Raw genomic sequence first — 22,435 nt, forward strand, 5'->3', positions numbered from 1 at the left:
TTGCATTCCTCTGATGGCTAATGATGGTTAGCACCCTTCCATATGGTTGGTTTCTGGCAATCTGTATATCTCCTTTGGAGAGATGTCTATTCAAGCCTTTTGTCCAGTTTTTCTTCTGAGACCTAATTTTTTTTTCAAGTTCATGAAATAATATTTTTCTATTTGCACTATTAATCATAATCATTGTTCACCACAGAGTACAGTGTTATACAGTCCCATGTCTTTTTTTTTTATTTTTATTTTTTTCAGTCCCATGTCTTATCCTCTGGCTTTCCTTCTAGTGACACACATGACTAAATTTCACCTTCCAACCACAATCATATAAATAATTCAGTGCGGTTAATTATACTCACCATAATATGCTATGATCACCTCTGTCCAGTTCCAAACATTAAAATTCAACCTAGTTAAAAATTCTTCGTATTAAGCATCTGCCTTTCATTCTGTACCTTCATTCTATCTCCTGGTAACCTATATTCTAGATTTTAATTCTATCACTTTACTTATTATAATTAGTTCTTTAGTGAGATTATACAATATTTGTCCTTTTGTGTCTGACTTATTTCACTCAACAGAATGTCCTCAAGTTTCAGCCATGTAGTCGCATGCTTGAGGACTTCATTTCTTCTTACTGCTGAATAATAATATATCATATGCATATAGTATTTTGTTGTTTATCCATTCATCAATTGATGGTCATTTGGATTGCTTGCATCTCCTGGAATTGAGAATGCCGCTATTATTTGTACACTATCATTATTGATGTGCTATTATTGCACACCAAAAAATTGGGCAAAAGACTTGAATAGACATCTCCCAAAGATGATATAAAGATGGCCAGAAATCATACGAAAGGGTGCTAGCCATCATAAGCCTTCAGGGAAATGCAAATGCAGGTGTGCAAATGTTTATTCATGTCCGTTTTCAGTTCTTCTGAGTATGTACCAATTTTTTAATAGAGTATCTTTGTTTTTTTGTTGTTAAGTTGAAGGTTATCCTATCATATTCTGGATAGTAAACCTTTATTGGGTATGTGGTTCCCAGATATTTTCTCCCATTGTGTAGGCTGCTGTTTTACTTTCATGATAAAATCCTTTGAGGACCAAAGCTATAAATTTTGATGATGTCCCATTTATCTGTTTTTTCTTTTGTTGCTTGTGCTTATGGTGTAACATCTAAGAAACCATTGCCTAACACAAGATCCTGAAGATGCTTCCCTATGTTTTCTCCTAGGAGCTTGATAGCTTCAGCTCTTATATTTAGGACCTTGAATAATTTGAGTATTTGTATATGGTATATGATAGGGGTTGTCCTTCTTTTCTGTGCAAATGAAGTTCCAGTTTTCCCAGCACTGTTTGTTGAAGAGACTATTCTTTCCCAATGAATGGTCTTTGCCACCTTGTCAAAATTCATTTGGAGGATCCCACTCCCTGTAACAATACTTAACATGGGGACTGAGGGCAAGTGTGAACTTTTCATGAGGCTTTGTTGTGGGGCGCACTGAGAGACCATACAATTCAAAACTGCAAGCCAATTTGGAGTCTTTATTAGCCGGCCGGTGACTGCCTCAGAAACCTTCAAGAAGGAAGATTCAGAGAACGGCACCCAGAGGTTTTCAAGGTGTGCTTATAAAGGCTAAACTCATGTAGTGGTTTTGCAGTTTGTAGCAAGCAAGCGTGATCATAGAAGCAAAAAAAATGCTGTTAGCTGTTGCCAAACCACTTCCCGTTCCCTCATTTCCCTAACATTGGTTATTGTTTAACTCTTGGGGACATTCCACCCCAATGTTGTGGGGACTTTCCCTGCTTGGGGCCTGATTGATTACTCCCGGCCCTTCACAGCTTGACCAACTACCGCCTTTCTTTTTTAGATCTAAGACGCTCTAGTTCAGGATTATTCTTAACCAAATTTGGTTAAAGATTTCACCAACACCCTCGTGAAAAGTAAGTCAAGGTTCATCCCAGATTTGCACTGTAATTATTTATAATATATGCCTTTAAAGTAGAACACTTAATTGATGGAATCCCTTTACAGTTGTTCTCTTTGTGTCCCTTTGCCTCAGGACATCTGTATTTGAGGGCCAAAGTTGCTTGAGGAAGGCTTTCCTTCCTGTTTTTTTTTACATTTTTAGAAAAACTAAAGTCCTTGGGAAGGTACCCAGGTGTGCGAGGGCTGGGAGATGCCTGGAGCCCAGGAATATGCATTTGGCCTTGTGCATGTTTGTGCATGTTGAGGGCCTACATCCTTGCTGAGGGCAGGAAAGTCCCATGCATTCACAGATTCATCAACACATTTATTAAGCACTTGTTTTGTGCCAGGTACTGAACCAAAAAAAGTTCCAGCTCTCATTGAGCTTGAAAGGGAGAGACAGGAAATTAATAAACAGGTAAAACATATTTTTGCATGGTAGTATGTATTAAGAAGTAAAGAAAAGCAGGGTAGTGGAAAGGTAATTGGGGAAGAGAAAGGCCAAAGTTGGTTGTAATCTCAAATAGAATTGTTCTAGTTTGCTAGGTGCCGGAATGCAACACACCAGAGATGGACTGGTTTTTAATAAAAGGGGATTTATTTCATTAAAAACATGTATTTCTTCAGAGGAAAGGAAGCTAACTTTCAACTGAGGTTCTTTCTTACACAGGAAGGCACAGGGTGAAGGCTGGCCTTCTCTCCAGGCTTCTGGGTTCCAACAACTTTCCCCAGGGTGATTCCTTTCTGCATTTCAAAAGGCCTGGGCTGAGCTGCAAGTGCTGCTGTGAGGTATGCTGAGCTGTTTAGGCTGTGCTAGGTTGACCTCTCTCATTTAAGCTTCCAGCCAATTAAATCAAACATCATTCACTGCAGCAGGCACGTCTCCTAGCCGACTGCAGATATAAGCAGCAACAGATAAGGTTCATATGCCATTAGCTCACGTCCACAGCAACACAACTAGGTACCTTTACCTGGCTAAGTTGACACCTGAACCACAAGAATGGTGGTTTCACTGAGAAGGCAGCATTGGAGCAAAACCCAAAGATGATGGGAGAGTCATGCAGATATCTGGGGAATGACCATCCTGGGCTGAGGTTAGGAAGAGTTAGTAAAGACCTCAAGGCAGGAGCATGGTGGTGTGTTTGAAGAACAGGAGCAAGAGCAGTATGGTTCTAGCAGATTGAAAGAGTAGAAGCAGAGGATGGGGTGGGAGGCAGGAAAGGCCTTGAGGTTCATAATGTGGACACTGGCTCTTATCCTAATAGAAGCCATTGAGGAAAGAACTGAGATAGTCTAATAACAGGATCCCTCTGACTGCATGGGGTCAAGGGCAGCAGTAATAATCCAAGATGGGGTGATGACAGTTTTGACTATGGTGGGGCATTAGATATGGACATACGGGAAGCTGGACCCAAAGCTTTGGGCCTTGAAAGACTCCCACACCAGAGGATCACTTGGATGCTTCTAAACTGCTTCACAGGATTATACAGACTTGACTGATGAGTGTTATCAGCCATGAACAATGTGCACTGAAGACTAGAAGGGCACCCCATGTACTGTGACATTTGTCACAGCACCCCTGGGATCTTCCAGCCAATTTACAGGGGTGAGAGCAGTCAGACTATTTACAGGAAATAAAATGATTTATGCAATAAAACTTATATCTTATCTACTACATAGTTATGTTTTAGAAAAGTACTTAACAAATCTGTATAATGTCCACTTTGGCCATTTCTCAACTAAGGTTTGTATTGTTCCCTTAAAGATCAGAATAAGAGTTATTTCAGTTGCGGTAATAGGGAGATACCTGGTTCTCTTAGAATCCAACGACAGACCTGAATCAAAGTTCTGATCCTCCCAGGTTGAGTGGTTCACTTGAAGGGCTTCTATTTCAGTAACATTTCTTCCTGTCTCTTTTTATTTTGGCTACAGTCTTGTGCTGTAGATATAAGCAATAACATTACCTACATTTCAGGAAACTGAAGCCTAGAGCCTGAATGACATATCATACAGCTGCAGAGTGCTGTAACTGGGATTTGATCTAGGTCTTCTCATAACAAATCAAGTAATCTTTCAGCAATATTATTTGTTCAGAACTGGAAAGAAAGCAAAATGAGCAGAGTATGCTATAAATGACAATACAGCTTTGTGTGCAGAATGGAACTGAAAATGGATATAAACAGACTACAGAGTGAGAGATACAAATTGAAAAAATGAACAGGATTAACAAGGTATTTTAGAAAAAAATTTAAGTCAAGGGTTAAGTTTGTAGAATTGTCTCTTTTGTGAAGCAATGTATGAACACACCATATTTAGCACATCACACGTTTACAGATTCAGCATCCCCATATTCTTTTTCGACTTTAAGTAGTTCTACTTACAGGAATACCAGGAATGCCAAAATCTTGACATTAAAAACATTTAGCCTTCGCTTGCCCTCCTTTTGAAACCCGATGACGTCTCATTTTGCCCCAACACCCTTAGACTGCCTTGCCCTGGGTTCCCACTGGGACGCCGTTTTCTAATACGATGTCTGTGGGCGGCTGGGCAGAGCAGCGGGGGAGGTGGGGTGTCGTTCCCGTAGTTCTGACTTTCACTTGGCTAGCTCTCTCAGGTGAGCCCCCGCAGAGGCAGCGCGCAGACCCCCCTCCCCGTCGCTCGGTCCTGAACTCGGGAACCGGGTGGTGGGCCACTCTCCTAGCCCTCGTCGGCCTCGCGCGGCGTCCGACCCTCGAGCGCGCCCGTCCGGCCAACTCGAACCGCACCCGCATCGATCTACGAAGTACGACCAGAAGCCGCCGCCTGAGCCAGCCGGTCAGGTGTGCTGAAGGGCTGAGGGTACCCCAGGGGCAGGCTTGCGGCAGCGGAAATCCAGCCTCCTGGCTTCTGCAGTTGGCTCAGATAGCAGGACTGACCAGAGCAGGAGAATCGGAAGGCGGGGCAAGGGATCTTCGGTTCACCATTGGTTGAGCCCGCAGAGCAGGTTCTCCGCGATTGGCTGGGAGATAGGGGTGGTATGCACGTCAGCCCTCCCCTCCCTGTCGCGGGAGGCGCTGGGATTGCGAGCGCCGGCGGAGGCAGTGGAGGCTGGGGGTTCTCTTGCAAGTCCGGAGCGCGGCGCCGGGCTCGGAGCGCGGCCCCGGATCAGCAGCGCGTCAGGTGCTCGGTCCCCTGGAGGTGGCGGTGGCGTCGGGAGGGCTGGGCCAGGCCGGGCCGCGCCGAGCCGAGCGAGCGGCGGGAGGGCGCGCGTTGGTTGGCGGCGGGAGCTGGGCCTGCACTGTCCGCCCGCGGCGCGCGTGTCCTGTCTCCCTCCTGTTTTTCGTGATTATTGTTCTGGTCTGCAGACGTGAATTATGGTGAATTTTCTTCTCGCATTACCTGCCGGTCAGGGCTAAAAGCGGCAGATGTACTGTGGTTCTGGCCATTGAGACGATGGGCTTTCTGTCGTCTATGAGTACCTTGAATTTAAGGGGCGTGGGGGAGGGGGGGTGTGAGGTAGCATTTGATTGGCCTCCTGTGGCCATCGATTCCAAGGTCTCACCAATGTAGTCAAGAAATGGGGCGAATCCTGAGTATGACTCTTACCTACAATTGCAGGCAGAATCCCTTCTGTCTCCATCATTCTTTCCCTCTCTTCTTCCTCTCTCTCTTCTCCCCTTTCCCCTCTCCTTACTCCTGTCCTCTGTACTTTCCTCTTTCTCTTTTTCTCTCATTTTACCACATTAAACCCTGACGGAGGGCCTTAAATTTTTTTTTTTTTTACAGAGTTGTATATCTTCAATCTTTCTGTTTGGTTTGCAGGTCCGACAGCTGGGAGGAAGCTGGAGGAAAGATGCCCTCTGATTCTTTCTGTTTGGCTGCCCAGGCTCGACTTGACTCCAAATGGTTGAAAACAGATATACAGGTGGGGTTTTGACATATCTTTTTCTTGGTGTGCCCTGTCTCCAAATTTAAAGTTCTGGTTAGTTTTTTTTTTTAGGATATGTAACGGGATGTAAATCGGATCTTGCCATATGACAGAAGCGGGTTTATTTCCTGTTCCTTTTATTGTAAGAGTTTTTATGGCAGTTTTTGTAGGTTACTTTTTTTTTATTGGCTTTTGTAGGTTGTTATAATTACAGTTATTTGTGATTGCAAGAGGCTTGAGGTCTAGTTAGACAAAGCTTTCTCCTATTATTATTTTTAAAGAAGTCTGGATCACTCTTAAACCATGTCTTGGTTACTGTTGTTTAGTGATAGTTTTTGAGATGTTCAGTAACTGAAGAGAAAATTGAAGATGTGACATGCAGTAATGTATTATGTCTTTCAGAAACTCACTTCTTTTGTGGTATTTGTGTTGCTGTTCATTCAGATGAGCTGTTTGTTTTATATTTGTGACTGGTTTTTAAAGAAGATTGCTCAAATTTTCACATCAGTAACAAGTGGAAAAATGTCCTTAGATTCTCTAAAGGTTTGATTTAATAAGATGAAACTTGCCCCCCAATTATTAAATGAATAATAGCAGGAATATGGCTGTAAACTACTCTTTACCCCAAGCTAATTGTTCTTTCAAATGCTTTGGAAAAGCTACTTTTGAAGCTCCATATCACAAGCAAAAAGAAGCATCTGAAAAATTTTGTAATACAGATATGTTTTTTTCCCTCCTCCCTAAGGTTAACCATTTTAGTATTTCTAAAGTAATCTACCCTTTATAATAAAATCTTGGTTAGTACATGGCTGTTCATTGAGAATCATGGAATATGTAAGGAATTGATAAAAAGGTACTAGTAGTGAAAATCATTGCTCCTCCCTAATTTTTTTTAAAAACGGTATTGAGTACCAGGCATCTAAGAGCCAAGTTTTTAAAACTGTGCTGTGGATGATGGATTGTTATTAATGGTATGATTTTAGATAAAACAGAGCACAAAGAAATTGAGTTAAGAATTGGCAGAATAGCATTCTCTTGGTTTGTTTCTGTTTAAACATTCACTTTTACTTAGCAATAATCACTCTTATTTAAAAACATATTTTAAAGTGTGGTGGGGAAGGTAATTTTTCTGAAATCTTGAGATTAAGGCAAACTTGTTTTAAGAATTGTTTTTTATTAGTGTTTATGGATCTTGAAAAACTTGTTGAAGTAAAGAATTTCACCTAATAAAACTTTATTTTTCTTAGGAATCATAATTTATTAACTTCAAAATATAAGGTTTAGCATATTAAGTTAAAACCAGTTTAATGCAGAGTTAAGTGCCTATAATGAGTCAGGCAGATTTACATAGAGAGGTATAATTTATGCTTTAGGGCGCTTGTCATTTCACTTTGGATTTATTCAGTGTAATACACAAAGCTTGATCTTTCTTAGACATTTACAATATTATTCACAAAGTCTTCTGAACTCCTTTTAAGAAAAAGTGAAGAGACCTAGGTTCTCTAGAACCTAGAATAGTGCATCAGAGAAAATATATGTTACAGGTAATAGAGCCATTTAATACCATGAAAAAAGTGATTGGTGACCTTGGTTTTGTATAGTTTCTCCAGCATTGCTGTTAAAAGTGAGATATGAATGTAGTTGTTATCCTAAGGAATTACTTAGACACAGATGCCTCTTATGTATGAAAGCTTTGGGCTGACAGATTTTCTTATGGGAGTGGGAAGAACCCCATTCCTTACTTGGGGCTTTATTTTGGAGGTAGAATTGATCAATGGTTAAGGAATAATATTTGGGATAGAAACATATTTCTTAGATATAGGATTTAGCAAATCTATTTTCTGTAGATATGTTTTTTCTTTTCTAATGCAATTTTATTGTGATACGTTCACACACCATACCATCCATCCAAATCTACAGCTATTTTGTTTTTGAAATGCTCGTGAAATTTTTAGTTACTTTAGAAAGCATAAACTTTTGGAGTTTATGAAACTTTTAATATGTATGTCATAAAGAACACCTAGACTTTCTTGACTGTAGACTTTCTCTTTGTGGTTGGACCTTACTTCTGCGATCAGACCGTCAGGCCTAGGACCTTGCCTCCTTGGCCCAGTATATGCCAAGTAAATATTTGGTTTTTAGATATATATATTCGTCTTTAATTCTTCCAGTTTCCGTTTTTGGTTGTTTTGTGGAGTCATTTGAATTGCCATGTTTTCCTCCATTACTCTCTCTTGAAGAGGAAATAAAATATAGAGCTTAAGAGGTTTTGGTTATATCATCACATTTTTATTTTTACAGTGAAAATCCTTGTGTCTGATGTGATTGGCAATTTTCCAATTAACCAAAAGTAAATTAAGAAAAGGAACCATAAAAAAGAGTACATAATACCTTAAAAGCCAAGCCTTTTGTTCAAAAAACATATCTGCATGCTTGTTTACCCCTCTTGATAGAAGGCTAAGGCCATGTCTTTGAGTATGGGGTCCAATAATGGGAATTATCCTGTTCTTCCTTGCATAAGCCATACTCAGTTGAATTCCTTACAGTTTCTATTTTTGGTTTCTTTGAAGTGGAGCATGAAATTAGATATGTATGAAGCAAATTTTTTTTAACTTTTTATTTTGAAAGACTCACAGGAAATTACAAGGATAGAACAGAGAGGTACTGTGTACCCGTCCCCCAGATTAGCCCCATATTCCCTTAAAGGTTGCATCTTTATGCAATTATAGCACAGTATCAAAACCAGGAAATTGACTTTGGTACAATGTGTATATGTAGTTCAGTCCGTCTTATCACATGTTGTATTTTTGTGTAACCATTACTGTAGTTAAGATACAGAATTGTTGTTTCACAGCAAATGTCTCTTTCCTACTAAACCTTTATAGTCACATCATCTACATCCTTATTCCCCCCATCCCTAACCCCTGGCAACCACTAATCTGTTTTCCAATCCTACAGTTTTGTCGTTCTGGAATGCCGTAGAATATGTGACCTTTTGAGTTTGGCTTTGTTCACTCACTATAGTGCCCTTGAGTTCCATCCAGGTTGTTGAGCGTATCAGTAGTTAACCTTGGAATGTTCACTTGTCTCTTATTCTGATCAAATTAAAAATTAAATTAAAAATTGTCATTTTGTGCTTAGAAACATCAGTAGATTAAAACATGTAACCATTCACATCTCAGTAAGATCTGTTCTCAGATTTTCTGATTAGCAGTCCTTTTGATAGATATGATGTAGAAATTAAGGGATTCTGTATATATAGGTAATTTAATGGATGTTTTTAAGAATAGATTGTAAAAGGGGTTCCTTGTATTCCCTAATATGCAAGTATAGTTGCCTCAATATGAAAGATACTTGTTTACAGAATTACATGATTAAAAAAGGTCTTGATAAGCTGGTATATATTTTGTCAGTTTTATTCAAAGCATTATATAGAATTGTTAATATAGATGTCCCTGTGTCCATCTGAAAAAAAATTTTCCTGTGAAGACTTTGCTCTACTCTGTTATTTCAATTCAAGAAGAAGAAAAAAGATAAAACAAGAATGAATGCCTCCTGTTTTTTCAGAATTGTCTTATGTCTTTCCAACCAGAGTAATTTTCAGAACCAAACTGTTTTTTGATGGAGAAATTGACTGGGAATGACAAGAAAAGCAGTATATAGTTTTGTGTAACGTTTACTACAAAATTAATTAAAATTTCCTAACTGAATTTACTGTTAAATATTTAGGTTTTCCGATTTAAAATTATATCATTTTAGTAGTTTTCGTATGTACCCTCATGGTAAAACAATATTTCTCTCTAACATGGGAATAATTCTGTTCTGAATATTGTGTTTTCCCTCTACTACTTCTAACTTTGTGCTTTTAATTAGTTTCAAGTGCTTTTAAGCAAGTGTATGCATATTCCTCATTTTCGTTTCTTAAGCTAGAAATGATTAGATTGTTTTATAGAATGCTGTTTTGTAATTGTTACCCCTGTCATTTCATGTCATGAGGTCAGGATTACTCAAGCATTGCTGCATTGTCAGGAATAAAATACATAAACTAGGATTAAAAAAATAATCAATTTTTAGTAATATCACTTAAAAATAGACCAATTTATTTTCCAAACATTTCTTAAAAATGTGAAGGGGCGCATAATCCTTTCAAACTAGCACATACTGATGCTGCTGCTAATCATGTTAAACCAAAGAACAGTGCCTAGTCCAGAGCAAAATGGTGTGTTGCTGAACTACAAGGATGAGTAAGACTCAACTTTTGTCTTTGAGAGGATGCTAGTTCATGGGTTAGTGGAGGGCAAGAATGAAAATACATATATATAACAATGAAGAATGAGTACCCTTGTGGAAGTATATAAAGACTAGTTTAGAGGAGGAAGTCTAGAGGAGGCTGCCAACTATTCTTTCCCCATTTTTAGTTCTTCTGTGCTTTTTTTTTTTTTTACTTTTTATATACAATTTTATTGAGATAAGCCATATACCATATAAATCAGCTGAAGTATACAACACTGACTCACAGTATCGTCACATAGTTGTGTATACATCTCCATGATCAATTTTAGTACATCTTCATTACTCCAGAAAAGAAATAAAAATAAAAAAGAAAACCCAAATCCTCCCATACCTCTTATCCCCTCTATTATTGACCCATAGTATTGAGGTGGTACATTTGCTACTGTTGATAAAAGAATATTAAAATGTATTACTGTTAACTTTATAGTCCATAGTTTGCAATAGATATGTATTTTCCCATATATACTTCTATTACTAACTCCTTGTAATAGTGTTGTGCATTTGTTCTAGTTCATGAAAGAATTTTTTATATTTGTACAGTTAATCACAGTTACTGTCTACCACAAGATTTCACTGTGTTATGCATTCCCATGTTTTAACCTCTAACATTCCTTCTTGTGACATACATGACTTCCTCCTTCCACCAAATTCACGTGCCATTGTGTATTGTTAATTATTCTAACAATAACGTGCTGCCATCATGTCTGTACATTTCCAAAGTTTAAGTTCACCCTAGTTAAACATTCTACATATATCAAGCAACTGCTTCCCATTCTTTAGCCTCATTCTATATCCTCATAACCTGGTTACCATATCAGTGAGCTCATAAAATACTTATCCTTTTTTTTTTTTGCATGGACAGGCACCGGAGTTAAACCTGGGTCTCCAGCATGGCAGGCGAGAGTTCTACCTGCTGAGCCACTGTCACACCGCCCTTACTTATCCTTTTTTGTCTGACTTACTTCATTTAACATAATGTCCTCGAGGTTCATCCATGTTGTGGGCATGCTTTGGGACTTCATTCCTTCTTACTGGTGAATAATATTCCATTGTATATAAATACCACATTTTGTCTCCTCATCATTTGATGTACGTTTGGGTTGTTTCCATCTTTTGGTAACTGTGAGTAATGCTGCTACGAACATTGGTGTGCAGATATCTGTTCTTGTACCTGCTTTCAGATCTTCTGGGTGTATGCTGAGTAGCGGTATTGCTGGGTTGTAAGGCAACTCTGTACTTGGCTTTCTGAGGAACTGTCAAACCATCCTTCACAGCTGTTAGTGTAAAATAGTTCACAATGACTTTTTATGATTACTTTTTTTTTTTGGTAGGCTCTCACAATGACTTTTTATGATTCCTTTTTTTTTTTGTAGGCTCTGTGGTATTGCTCAGTCTTGTTTTTTGTTTCCCATGATTTTGTTTATTTGTGCCTTCTATGTATTTTGGAATCATTTTGTCAGGGGTTTATAAGTTTTATTTGTCTCTCCTAGAGAACTGGCTTATAATTTTAGTACTTGGAAAAGACTGAAAATGAGTTTACCATCAGACTTTGAGAACAGTGCTTTATGCTGAAAGAAAATGGAGTAACACATTTAAGGCACCCAAGGAAAAAAAAAGTATGAGTCAGGAACTTTATATTTTGGCAAAACTTGACTTTTAAAGGTAAAAAGGATTCAAACTTATCATTGAGCAAGAACTCAGGAAATATGTTTTGGTATGCCCTTACTGAGGAATCTGCTAGAGAAAGAGCTTCAGACAAATGAATCACTGTAGGTCAACATAAGAACTGGTGGTTGAGATGAAATATTTAGTTATGTATAGAACTGAGACTAAAGGAGTATTAAAAGAGAGAGTATTACATGTAATAGCTATATGTTTCGACATTATAGATATAGTTAGTGTAACTGTATATAATGGATGCTAATTCCTTCCATTGAGGTTTTTGTATTGGATGCTGTGTTTTTTCCATTTGGGTCCTTTTTATATCTTCCATTACACACTTCTTTTGTTCATGTTTTCCTCTATTTATGAGCATATGGAATATATCTATAATTGCTCTTTAAAAAATTTTTTTTTTTGTATGCTGTATGCTGGGGTAGCATTTCATTATTTTTCCATGTGGATATCCTGTTATTGCAGCACCATTTGTTGAATTTTTGTTTGCTTGTTTTTCGGGAAGTGCATGAATTGGGAATCGCATGGCAGGCCAGAATTCTACCACTGAACTACCCTTGCACCCCCTGTAATTGCTCTTTTAATGTCTGTGTCTGCAAGTTCCATCATCTTTGTTGTGTCTGGATCTATTTTAATTGATTGATTGTTCCAGTTATGGATCATATTTTATGCCAGCTAGTTTTCGATTGAGTGTTGGATGTTATGAATATTGTGTTCTGTGCTGGATTTTGTTGTATTTTTTTTAAAGAGTATTGGTTTTATTCTGGCATGCAAGTAAGTAAATCAGTTTGATCTTTTCAAAGTTTGATCCTGTGGTTTACCAGGGCCAATCCACCACAGCTGTTAGTCTACGTCTAATTTATCCACATTATTAAGAAAATATCCTTCTTAGGGACTGTATCTGATGTGTGATGGCTTAAGAAGCCTTTCTACTCTGGTTCATGGGCACATAAGCTCTTCCCAGACTGTGTGAATCCTGAGGACTATTCTGTCTACTCCTTTCTAGTGCTTCTTTCCTTAGTCTTGCCTAGTTTTCTCAACCCTCGTCCAGATCAGTATACAGCCAAAGACCCATGGAGTCTCCTCTGCCCATTTCCAGAGCTCATTTTTGGTACAGCTCGCTCCTCTCCTGTATTCTTGTCACTTTGGCCTTCCTATATAGCCCATCTGTGTCCTCAACTCAGTAAGTCCTTTGGACTCTTTGGGTTCTTCTTTCCTGTGCTGCAGCCTGGAAGTTGACTCCAGGCAATAAGCTCATGGAGTTGTAGGGCTTACTTCGTTTGTATCCCTTCTCTTAGTAATCGCAGTCCTATGCTGTTTATTGTCCAGTGTTTGAAAACAACTGTTTGGTGTATTTTGTTTGGTTCAAGCAAAAAGACAGTCCATACAGAAGTTTAATCTTTCATGGGCAGAAATACAAGTCCTTACTTGTCTGCTTATATTTTTTAAAATTGTGACTTCATTTTTATTCCACAGCTTTTATAAATTTACTTTTTAAAAAATTTTTATTAATAAAACCAGTAACATACAATATGAACATTCTTTTTTTATCACATAGTTGTATATTCATTATCATGATCATTTCTTAGAACATATGCTTCAATTCAGAAAAAGAAATAAAAAGAAAACAGAAAAAAATACATACATACTTTACCCCTCCCTTTCATTGATCACTAGCATTTCAATCTACTAAATTTATTTTAACATTTTTTCCCCCTGTTATTTTTAATCCATATGTTTTACTCATCTGTCCATACTGTAAATAAGAGAAGCATTAGACACAAGGTTTTCACAATCACACAGTCACATTGTCAAAGCTATATCATTATATAATCATCTTCAAGAAACATGGCTACTGGAACACAGCTCTACATTTTCAGGCAGTTCCCTCCAACCATTTTCAGGCAATTCCCTCCAACCTAAATTTACTTTTTAATGGAGCTGTTAAGTTTACAGAAACATCATGAAGTAAGAACAGAATTTCAGTATATCCCATTCTGTCACACAGTTTTCCCTATTATTAACATTTTTCATTAGTTTGGTACTTTTGTTAGAATTCATGAAACAATTTTATTATAATGCTGTTACCTTTAGCACACTATTTGGATTGTGTAGTACAGTGCTGTGAATTTGTGTGTGTGGTTATATACAACCTGAAATTTCCTTTTTTGAATATATGATTTATTCTGTTAATTACTTACATAAAATTGTGCCTCCATTCCAGTCAACCACTGCAGACATAGTCCATTGTATGTATATACCACATTTAGTTTATCCATTTATCTATTGATGGACACTTGAGTGGCTTCTACCTTTTGGCAATTGTGAATAATACTTCTATGAACCATGGTGTGCAAATGTCTGGTCAAGTCCCCGCTTTCAGTTCTTTTGGATATATACCTAGAAGTGGGATTACTGGTCATGTTAATTCTATATTCAGCTTTCTGAGGAATTGCCAACCTGTTTTCCTTAGTGGCTGAACCATTTTACATTTCCATCAACAATGTACAAGTGTTCCTGTTTCTCAGCATGCTCTCTAGCACTTGTTGTTTTCTGTTTTTTTAATAGCAGCCGTTTTAGTGGGTATGAGATTATATCTCCTTGTGATTTTGATTTGCGTTTCCCTGATGGCTAATGACTGAGCATCTTTTCATGTGCTTATTGGCCATTTGTATAACTTTGGAAAAAAGTATATTCAGCTCTTTTGTTCATTTACAAAAAATTTTTAATTGATTTTAAATTAAAAAATAGGACAACAAAGAAACACAAACATTCTTAATATGTAATCGTTCTGTTCTACATATATAATAAGTAATTCACAGTATCATCACATAGTTGCTTATTCATCATCATGATCATTTTTTAGAACATTTGCATCAATTCAGAAAAAGAAATAAAAGATAACATAAAAAGAAATAAAATGAAAACAGAAAAAAAAAATTATACATTCCATACCCCTTACCCCTCCCTTTCATTGATCACTAGCATTTCAAACTGAATTTATTTTAACATTTGTTCCCCTTATTATTTAATTTTATTCCATATGTTCTACTCATCTGTTGACAAGGTAGATAAAAGGAGTATCAGACACAAGGTTTTCACAGTCACACAGTTACATTGGGAAAGCTATATCATAATACAATCATCATCAAGAAACATGGCTCCTGGAACACAGCTCTACATTTTCAGGCAGTTCCCTCCAGCCGTTCCATTACATCTTGAATAACAAGATGATATCTACTTAATGCATAAGAATGACCTCCAGGATATCCTCTTGACTCTATTTGGAATCTCTCAGCCATTAACTGTTTGTCTCCTTTCACTCTTCCCTCTTGGTTGAGAAGGTTTTCTCAATCCCTTGATGCTGAGTCTCCGCTTATTCTAGGATTTCTGTCCCATGTTGCCAGGAAGGTCCACACTCCTGGAAGTCATGTGCCATGTAGACATGGAGAGGGTGGTGAGTTTGCTTGTTGTGTTGGCTGGAGAGAGAGGCCACATCTGAGCTGCAAAAGAGGTTCTCTTGGGGGTGACTCTTAGGCCTAATTTTAAGTAGGCTTGACCTATCCTTTGAGGGGTTAAGTTTCATATGAACAAACCCCAAGACTGGGGGCTCAGCCTATAGCTTTAGTTGTCCACACTGCTTGTGAGAATATCAAGAATTCAACTGCGGGGAATTGAATTTTCCCTTGTTCTCACCATTCCCCGAAGGGGACTTTGCAAATACTTTTCCACTCACTGATGAAATCACTCTGGAATTTATCAGGGCATCACTCTGGACAAACCTACAAACTCTCATGCCCTATTCAAGGTTCCATTCATTTATGCTATTCAATTAAACTGTCCACATAAGTTATATTAGGAGATGCACTAGTCAAATAATAAATTTTGTACTAAAGAAACATTTTTTGCTTTAGTCTTACACGTAAGTTAAAGTTTTAAGGTATGAATTACCATCTATTTTCAATACCCTGCAATATTAACATTCCTTTGTTCTTTCTCATGCAAAAACATTTTTTAATTTGTACATTAAGTCACTATCATTGTACATGCTAGGCATTCCTAGATTATACCATCTCAATCTTTTATTGTCTATCTTTCCTTTTGATTTCATTTGTGCCCCCAGCATCATTCTCACATTCAGCTTCAGTCAGTGTACTAACATTATTGTATTACAGTTAGGTAGTACTGTGCTATCCATTTCTGAATTTTTTCAGTCAGTCCTATTGCACAATCTGTATCCCTTTAGCTCCAATTACCTAATATCTACCTTATTTTTATCTCCTAATGGTCTCTGTTCTTAGCTGAAATTCTCCAAGTTCATTTACTAATGTTAGTTTATATCAGAGAGACCATACAGTATTTGTCTTTTTGTTTCTGGCTAATCTCACTCAACATAATGTCCTCAAGGACCATCCATGTTGTTACATATTTCATAACTTTATTCTGTCTTACAGCTGCATAATATTCCATTGTATGTATAAACAGCTTGTTTAGCCGTTCATTTGTTGACTTCCATATGAATTTGATAATTGTTTTTTATATTTCTGCATTCCAAAAATCTGCTGGGCTTTTGATTGGGGTTGCATGTAATGTTTAGACTACTTGTAGTGGAATTGACATCCTAGCCATGTTTTCCACACGGTGAACATGGAATGTCCTTCCACTTCTTTAGGTCTTTAATTTCTTTCAGCATTGTTTGGTACTTTTCCATGTACAAGTCATTTACCTCCTTGGTTCAGTTTATTCCTAGATAGTTGATTATTTCATTTGATATTATAAATGGAAATTTTTTCTTATTTTCCTCTTCAGATAGTTTGTTATTAGTGTATAGAAACACCATTGATTTTTGTGTGTTGATATTGTACCCTGCCACTTTGCTGAATTCATTTATTAGGTCTAATAGCTTTTTGTGGATTTCTCAGGATTTTCCATGTTAGAATCATGTCATCTGCAATGAGGGAGAAGTTTGCTTCTTCCTTTCCTGTTTGGATGTCTTTTATTTCTCTATTGTCTAATAAATATAGTTAGTTTCAGTATGATGTTAAGTAACAGTGGTGACAGCGGGCATCTTTGTCTTGTTCTTAATTTAGGGAATCTTCCAGTTTTTCACCATTGAGTATGATGTTAGCTGTGGGTTTTTCATAGAGGTTCTTTAACAGGTTAAGGATGTGTTCTAGTTTGGTAGCTGCCAGAATGCAATATACCTGAAACGGAATGGCTTTTAAAAAGAGAAATTTAATAAGTTGCTAGTTTACAGTTCTAAGGCCAAGAAAATGTCCCAATTAAAACAAGTCTATAGAAATGTCCAATCAAAGGCATCCATCCAGGGAAAGATACCTTGGTTCAAGAAGGCTGATGAAGTTCAGGGCTTCTCCCTCAAGTGAGAAGGCACATGGCGAACACAGTCAGGGCTTCTCTTTCAGCTGAAGGGCACATGGCGAACACAGCATCTTCTGCTAGCTTTCTCTCCTGGCTTCCTGTTTCATGAAGCTCCCTGGGAGGCGTTTTCCTTCTTCATCTCCAAAGGTTGCTGACTCATGGACTCTCTGCTTTGTGATGCTGCAACATTCTCTGCTTTCTCTGAATCTCTCATTCTCCAAAATGTTTCTTCTTTTATTGGACTTCAGAAACTTCTCAAGACCCACCCAAATGGGTGGAGACATGTCATCATAATCCAGTTTAACAACCACTCTTGATTAAATCACATCTCCAGAGAGATGATCTGATTACAGTTTCAAACATAAAATACTGAATAGGGATTAGAAAAAGCAACTGCCTTTACAAAATGGGATTAGGATTAAAACATGGTTTTTCTAGGGTCCATACATCATTTCAAACCAGCACAGGATGTTTCCTTTTATTCCTAGTTTTCTGAGTGTTTTTATCAAGAAAGGTTACTGAATTTTGTCACATGCTTTTTCTGCATCAATTGAAATGATCATATGGTTTTATTTCTTCATTCATTCTATTAATGTAGTATTTTATAGTAATTGATTTTCTTATGTTGACTCCCCCTTGGATATCTGGCATAAATCCCCAGTCTTCTTTTAATTCCATACATTGAATTCGTTATTTCAGATAATTTTTTACCTCTAGAATTAACATGATTCTTTTTTTTTAAATCAACTTTATGGTGGTATAAATATATATATATATATATATATATATATATATATATAGCAAGATATAATTGTTTTAAATGTTTTATTTTAAATGTTTTTGACAGTTGATTTAATTCATTTAGCTGCCATGCTTCATATTTTTTTAGTTTCCTTCTCAACAGACATTTTCAGTCTGATTTTTAAATTATTTGAGCATGCAGAATTAAAAGTTTGTTTACACACTTTATTTACCCTTTTACATTCCTTGATTTCCTGTCTCTTACCCTTTCAGTTGGCATCTACTTCCTTATCCACTCCTCTCCCACTTGGTTGTTCTTTCCACTTCCGGGCTCAGATGTTATGTCATACAGCTGGGTATGGGTTGGGTTATGGCTTCTGGAGAGTCTAATAAGGAGCTAGGTGATCTAACCTGGTGGGAAGAGGTGGATGGGTGCTAGCTCCCCATGGGGTAAACATTCACCTGTGGCAAGGAGAGGTAAGGGTTTTTAAATTCCCCCTTCTTTTCTTCCCTTTTTGGATTGCTCTGTGATGTGGTTTCTCCTTGCACCCATCTAGGAAAATATCCTAAGCCTAGTGAATGTGCCTGTTGAGCAAGCTGTTGTATCTGTGTAGCTAATTGTGAAGTGGTGGTCAGTGTAGTAACCCAGGATGTGGCAAACTTTTTTTTAAAGGACTAGATTATAAATACCTTTGTGGGGCATATTCTCTGTAAAAACTACTCACCTCTGCCATTGTAATGTGAAAGCAGCCACAGACAATATATAAATGAATGAGTGAAGCTGTTTGCTCAGAGAACTTTATTTTTGGACACTGAAATTTGAATGTCATATGTTCATGTGTCATGAGATAGTATTTTTCTTTTGATTATTTTTCAACTATAGAAAAGTAAATGTAAAAGCCATTTGTAGCTTGTGGGCTATCCAGGTGGCAGGCCAGATTTGGCTTTTGGGCTCTAGTTTGCCAATGCTGGCAGTAACATATTGCATAATGTTGTTTCATGTTTCCTTGTCCCACTTCCCACTTTTCCCTTTTAACCTCACTGCTCTGGGCTGGCATCTCCTAAATACTTCAAACCATTTCTCAGGCTTTCCTTTTAGGACAAAGTCTGCATCTATATTTTTGTTTTCTGCATCTTTTATTGGCCTATTTCTATTTTTTTTTCTTTTTCTTTTCAGTTGGAGTTCCAGACATTGATCAGTTATAGCGATACTTTGAGGCTCTTCCTCCAGAGACTATTTACCAGGCTAGGGGCACTAGCAATCCCAGATCACCATAATCCAGTTGAGGATTGAGATGATTCAGAACTGGGTTCATTTGCTGGTTTATTTCTAACTTACCTATACTTCTGGTGTGCAGCCTTTCAAGGGGTACTGGGCCTCTGTTTTAGACCCTAGACTCCAGCCTTGTGTCTCCCAGCCCTAGGAATATGTCAGAAGCTCTGCTTAGCTTCTTGATCTCAGCTCTGCTTCTCAGGATTAGCATGTGCTTCTGTGGGGAAAGTGGCTTTAGGTTCTCTCGCTGCTTTCTCCCTCTCTTGGGTCTTAGGTGTGCACTCTTCTCATTGCTTTGGTAACTTGCTGATGTCTTCAAACAGGTGTATTTTACGTTTTTGTCTGGCCTTTCACTTGTTTGAGAAGTCTGTTTCTAAAATTCTTTGGAATTGATGTGTTGTCCTGTCTTCAATTGATACTTAGTCTTTTTCTTCAGGACTAAGAAAAGCACCAGCTGGCTGCCAGTTGTGGATATTTATGATGGTGTTAGTAGGAAGTGGACAAATTTGGGAGTTAGGTGTGTTCCCCTTCCTCTGACAGATTTAGTGTTTTGTGTGTGCTTTGTTTAGGTAATTGAACCTCTCATCTTCAGTTATACTGGCTTCCAAAATGGGCCTCTTACTATTCACCTTGCTGGGTTCTTTTGAGGATGAAATGCCTTTACCTGCTATGACATTTTAAAAGTGTGAAATAAGAATGTGAGAGCAAATTGGAAAAGTGCCACAATACTACTAATACTAATAATTAGAAGCATCTACATCCTGTACCAAACAAGCTGAAGAAAATGTAAGGACTTATATTTTCACCCATTGGGAACTTTTATGCAAGTTAGTTACTAATGAGAACAAGCTAATTATGGACTCTTGGACAAATACTCTTAATTTGCAAATTAAAGTGATTTTTACTTTATTTCCTTTAGAAATCTCTGTTCCTATCAATGCCATGATTATTTTCCAGTTTTTCCCAAGCTTTATTTCCCTTCAAGGTCCTTCGTACCCTTCCCAGTATCTTCCTGGATCACTTACCCACTGGACTTCACTTCATCCTGTTGACAGTCCAGCTCTTTCGAGACCCTCCTCCACAAAGATTACTTTGCTTAATTACCTTCGTAATGTTCCTCCTTCCTCTGAATTTCTTTAAAATCCTGAACTTCTTAATTCACTTCATGTCTGGTTTACATACATGCCCCTCAAAACCTCCTGTTTCCATTGGCTGCTTCCTTTGCACATCATATGCATCAAGTCTCGGCTTTCCCAAAATGATTCTTTGTTACTCCATAGAGCTTCTGCCCTACCCCATTCCCTGCTGGTACCAACCAAATGATGAAAGAATGGGTTATAGTGATATTCTCATCTGGGCTTCTTCTTTGAACTATTGAAAGATTTCATCTTTTGTCTCTTCTAAATAGCTCTAGCAGTAATTTTGTCAACCTTGGCTGTACCTGAGGAACTGTCAGAACTACTAATATAGTGTTTAACAGCTCTTGGGTAATCCTAGTGTCAGTGGAGCTTGAGAAAGTCTACCCTGTTCCACCCACTCTCCTTGGACCTTCCTTTGGATCTCCTCCAAGTCATTATTATCTGGAACCCATTCTCTGATGACTTCCAGATTTAAATCTTGACCCCTGAACAATCTAAGATTTGTATTTGTATTTCCAGCTGTGTGGAGGTGGGGAGGAGGTGTTTATGTTTAGTAGTTATTGCAAAGCTCAGTTGTTAAACTTGAATTACTTCTCTCAATTCCTAGTGTGTTTGCTATCCCCCTTTCTGCCCCTTCATATCTAATCTATCACACTTGATCTTAAATGTTTCTTCTCCCTGTCTCAGTTTAGGCTTTCATCCATAGCTTTTTTTTTTTTTTTTTTGGACTCTTGACAGTGGGTTCCTAATTCATCTTCTTTGTTTCTGACTTCCTCCTCCTTGCTCTCCATCCATTATGTTGATAACTAAGTTACTACTTTAAGGCATATATCATTCATTCCTTTGAGTGCCTAAAGAGGGCATGTTAACTCCTGGAGTACACAGGAGGCTCTTTGGTGTTAACTCTGTTTGCCTCCCAGCCTTACATGTATTGCTGTTCTTGTGTGAAAATTGGGCTGAACCACAGCAGCAGCTCATAGGCTGCCCTGTTAACCAGATAAGCAGATGAGCCAATCCTTTCTATTCCGTCGTTAAATCTCAGGGTCCCTGAATGCTCATGGGCTCATCTTTAGAGAGGAGTTTATTTCTCCCCTGCTAGTTGATGTGTAAACCGAGTCATTTTTTAGGTTCCAAGTATATTAATGCCAGTTGTCTTGTTATTGCTATGAACGGTTGTGTTGAAAGAAACCTGTAGCTTCTACAAAACATAGTTGAATGCTGTGTTAGTTTTCTTTTGCCGTGCCGTCAGGAGTCCCTAACCACAAATTTATCAGCTTTATATAGTACCTGTTTATAATCTCACAGTCTCTGTGGGTCAGTAATCTAGGCTTGGCTTAGCTGAGTTCTCTGCTCAGGTTCTCATTGCCTACTCTAGTTATTAACAAAACTGTTTTCTCATCTGGAGCTCTGCGTCCTCTTCAGAGCTCATACAAGTTGTTGGCATAGTGCAGTTCCTTCTGGTTTTGGAGTGAAGCCCTCAGCTGTAGAGCTGCCCCTCTCCATAGGTAATTCATAACATGGCTGCTGGCTCCTTTAAGGCTTGCAGTAGAGGAGGAGAGGATCTCTTCAGGAGGGCCCAGTCTCCCTTTTAAGGACTTGCACTTTTAATCAGGCCACCTAGGGTAATCTCCCTTTTGGTTGACTAAAAATCAGATGATTTGGGATCTTAATTATTATGCAAAATCTCTTCACTTTTGCAAAAACCTAATCATAGGCATGGCATCTCATCAAAGTCATAGCCCACCCATACTGGGGCAGGGGATTATGCAGGGTATGCCTACCAAGTGGTGTGGATCTCAGGGGCTGTCTTAGAATTTTGCCTAGCACAGATGCTTGGATGAAAATGAGATGCTAAGAAATTACTTGCAACTTAAGTAGGAGAGAACTTTAATGGATTGGGAAAAAAGTCATAAAAATCTAGAATTCTATAGTGAGAACACTTCACAAAGTATCTTTAAATTCTTGCTCCATTTTAAAGAAACTAAAACTGGAAACTGTAGTAGATGCTTCATGAGCGTGGTTATGCTGAATGTCTTTTGTGTTAGATAGAGGGCTTCTGTT

The 22,435-nt window shown here is 38.0% G+C and overlaps 1 protein-coding gene across 4 annotated transcripts in view; it reads left to right on the forward strand.

Moving 5' to 3' along the window:
• The first annotated feature begins 5,022 nt into the window (after nt 1-5,022).
• Nucleotides 5,023-22,435, forward strand: part of HERC2 (HECT and RLD domain containing E3 ubiquitin protein ligase 2) — a 277,180-nt gene continuing 259,767 nt past the window's right edge. For all 4 annotated transcript variants that reach the window (XM_077123972.1, XM_077123973.1, XM_077123974.1 and 1 more), the window contains exons 1-2: nt 5,023-5,127; nt 5,770-5,872. In XM_077123972.1, the coding sequence (XP_076980087.1) occupies nt 5,801-5,872 (72 nt within the window). In that variant the 5' untranslated portion in view covers nt 5,023-5,127; nt 5,770-5,800. The remainder of the gene's footprint in view (nt 5,128-5,769; nt 5,873-22,435) is intronic.

This window comes from Tamandua tetradactyla, chromosome 12 (assembly GCF_023851605.1).
Source record: "Tamandua tetradactyla isolate mTamTet1 chromosome 12, mTamTet1.pri, whole genome shotgun sequence".
NCBI lineage: Eukaryota > Metazoa > Chordata > Mammalia > Pilosa > Myrmecophagidae > Tamandua > Tamandua tetradactyla.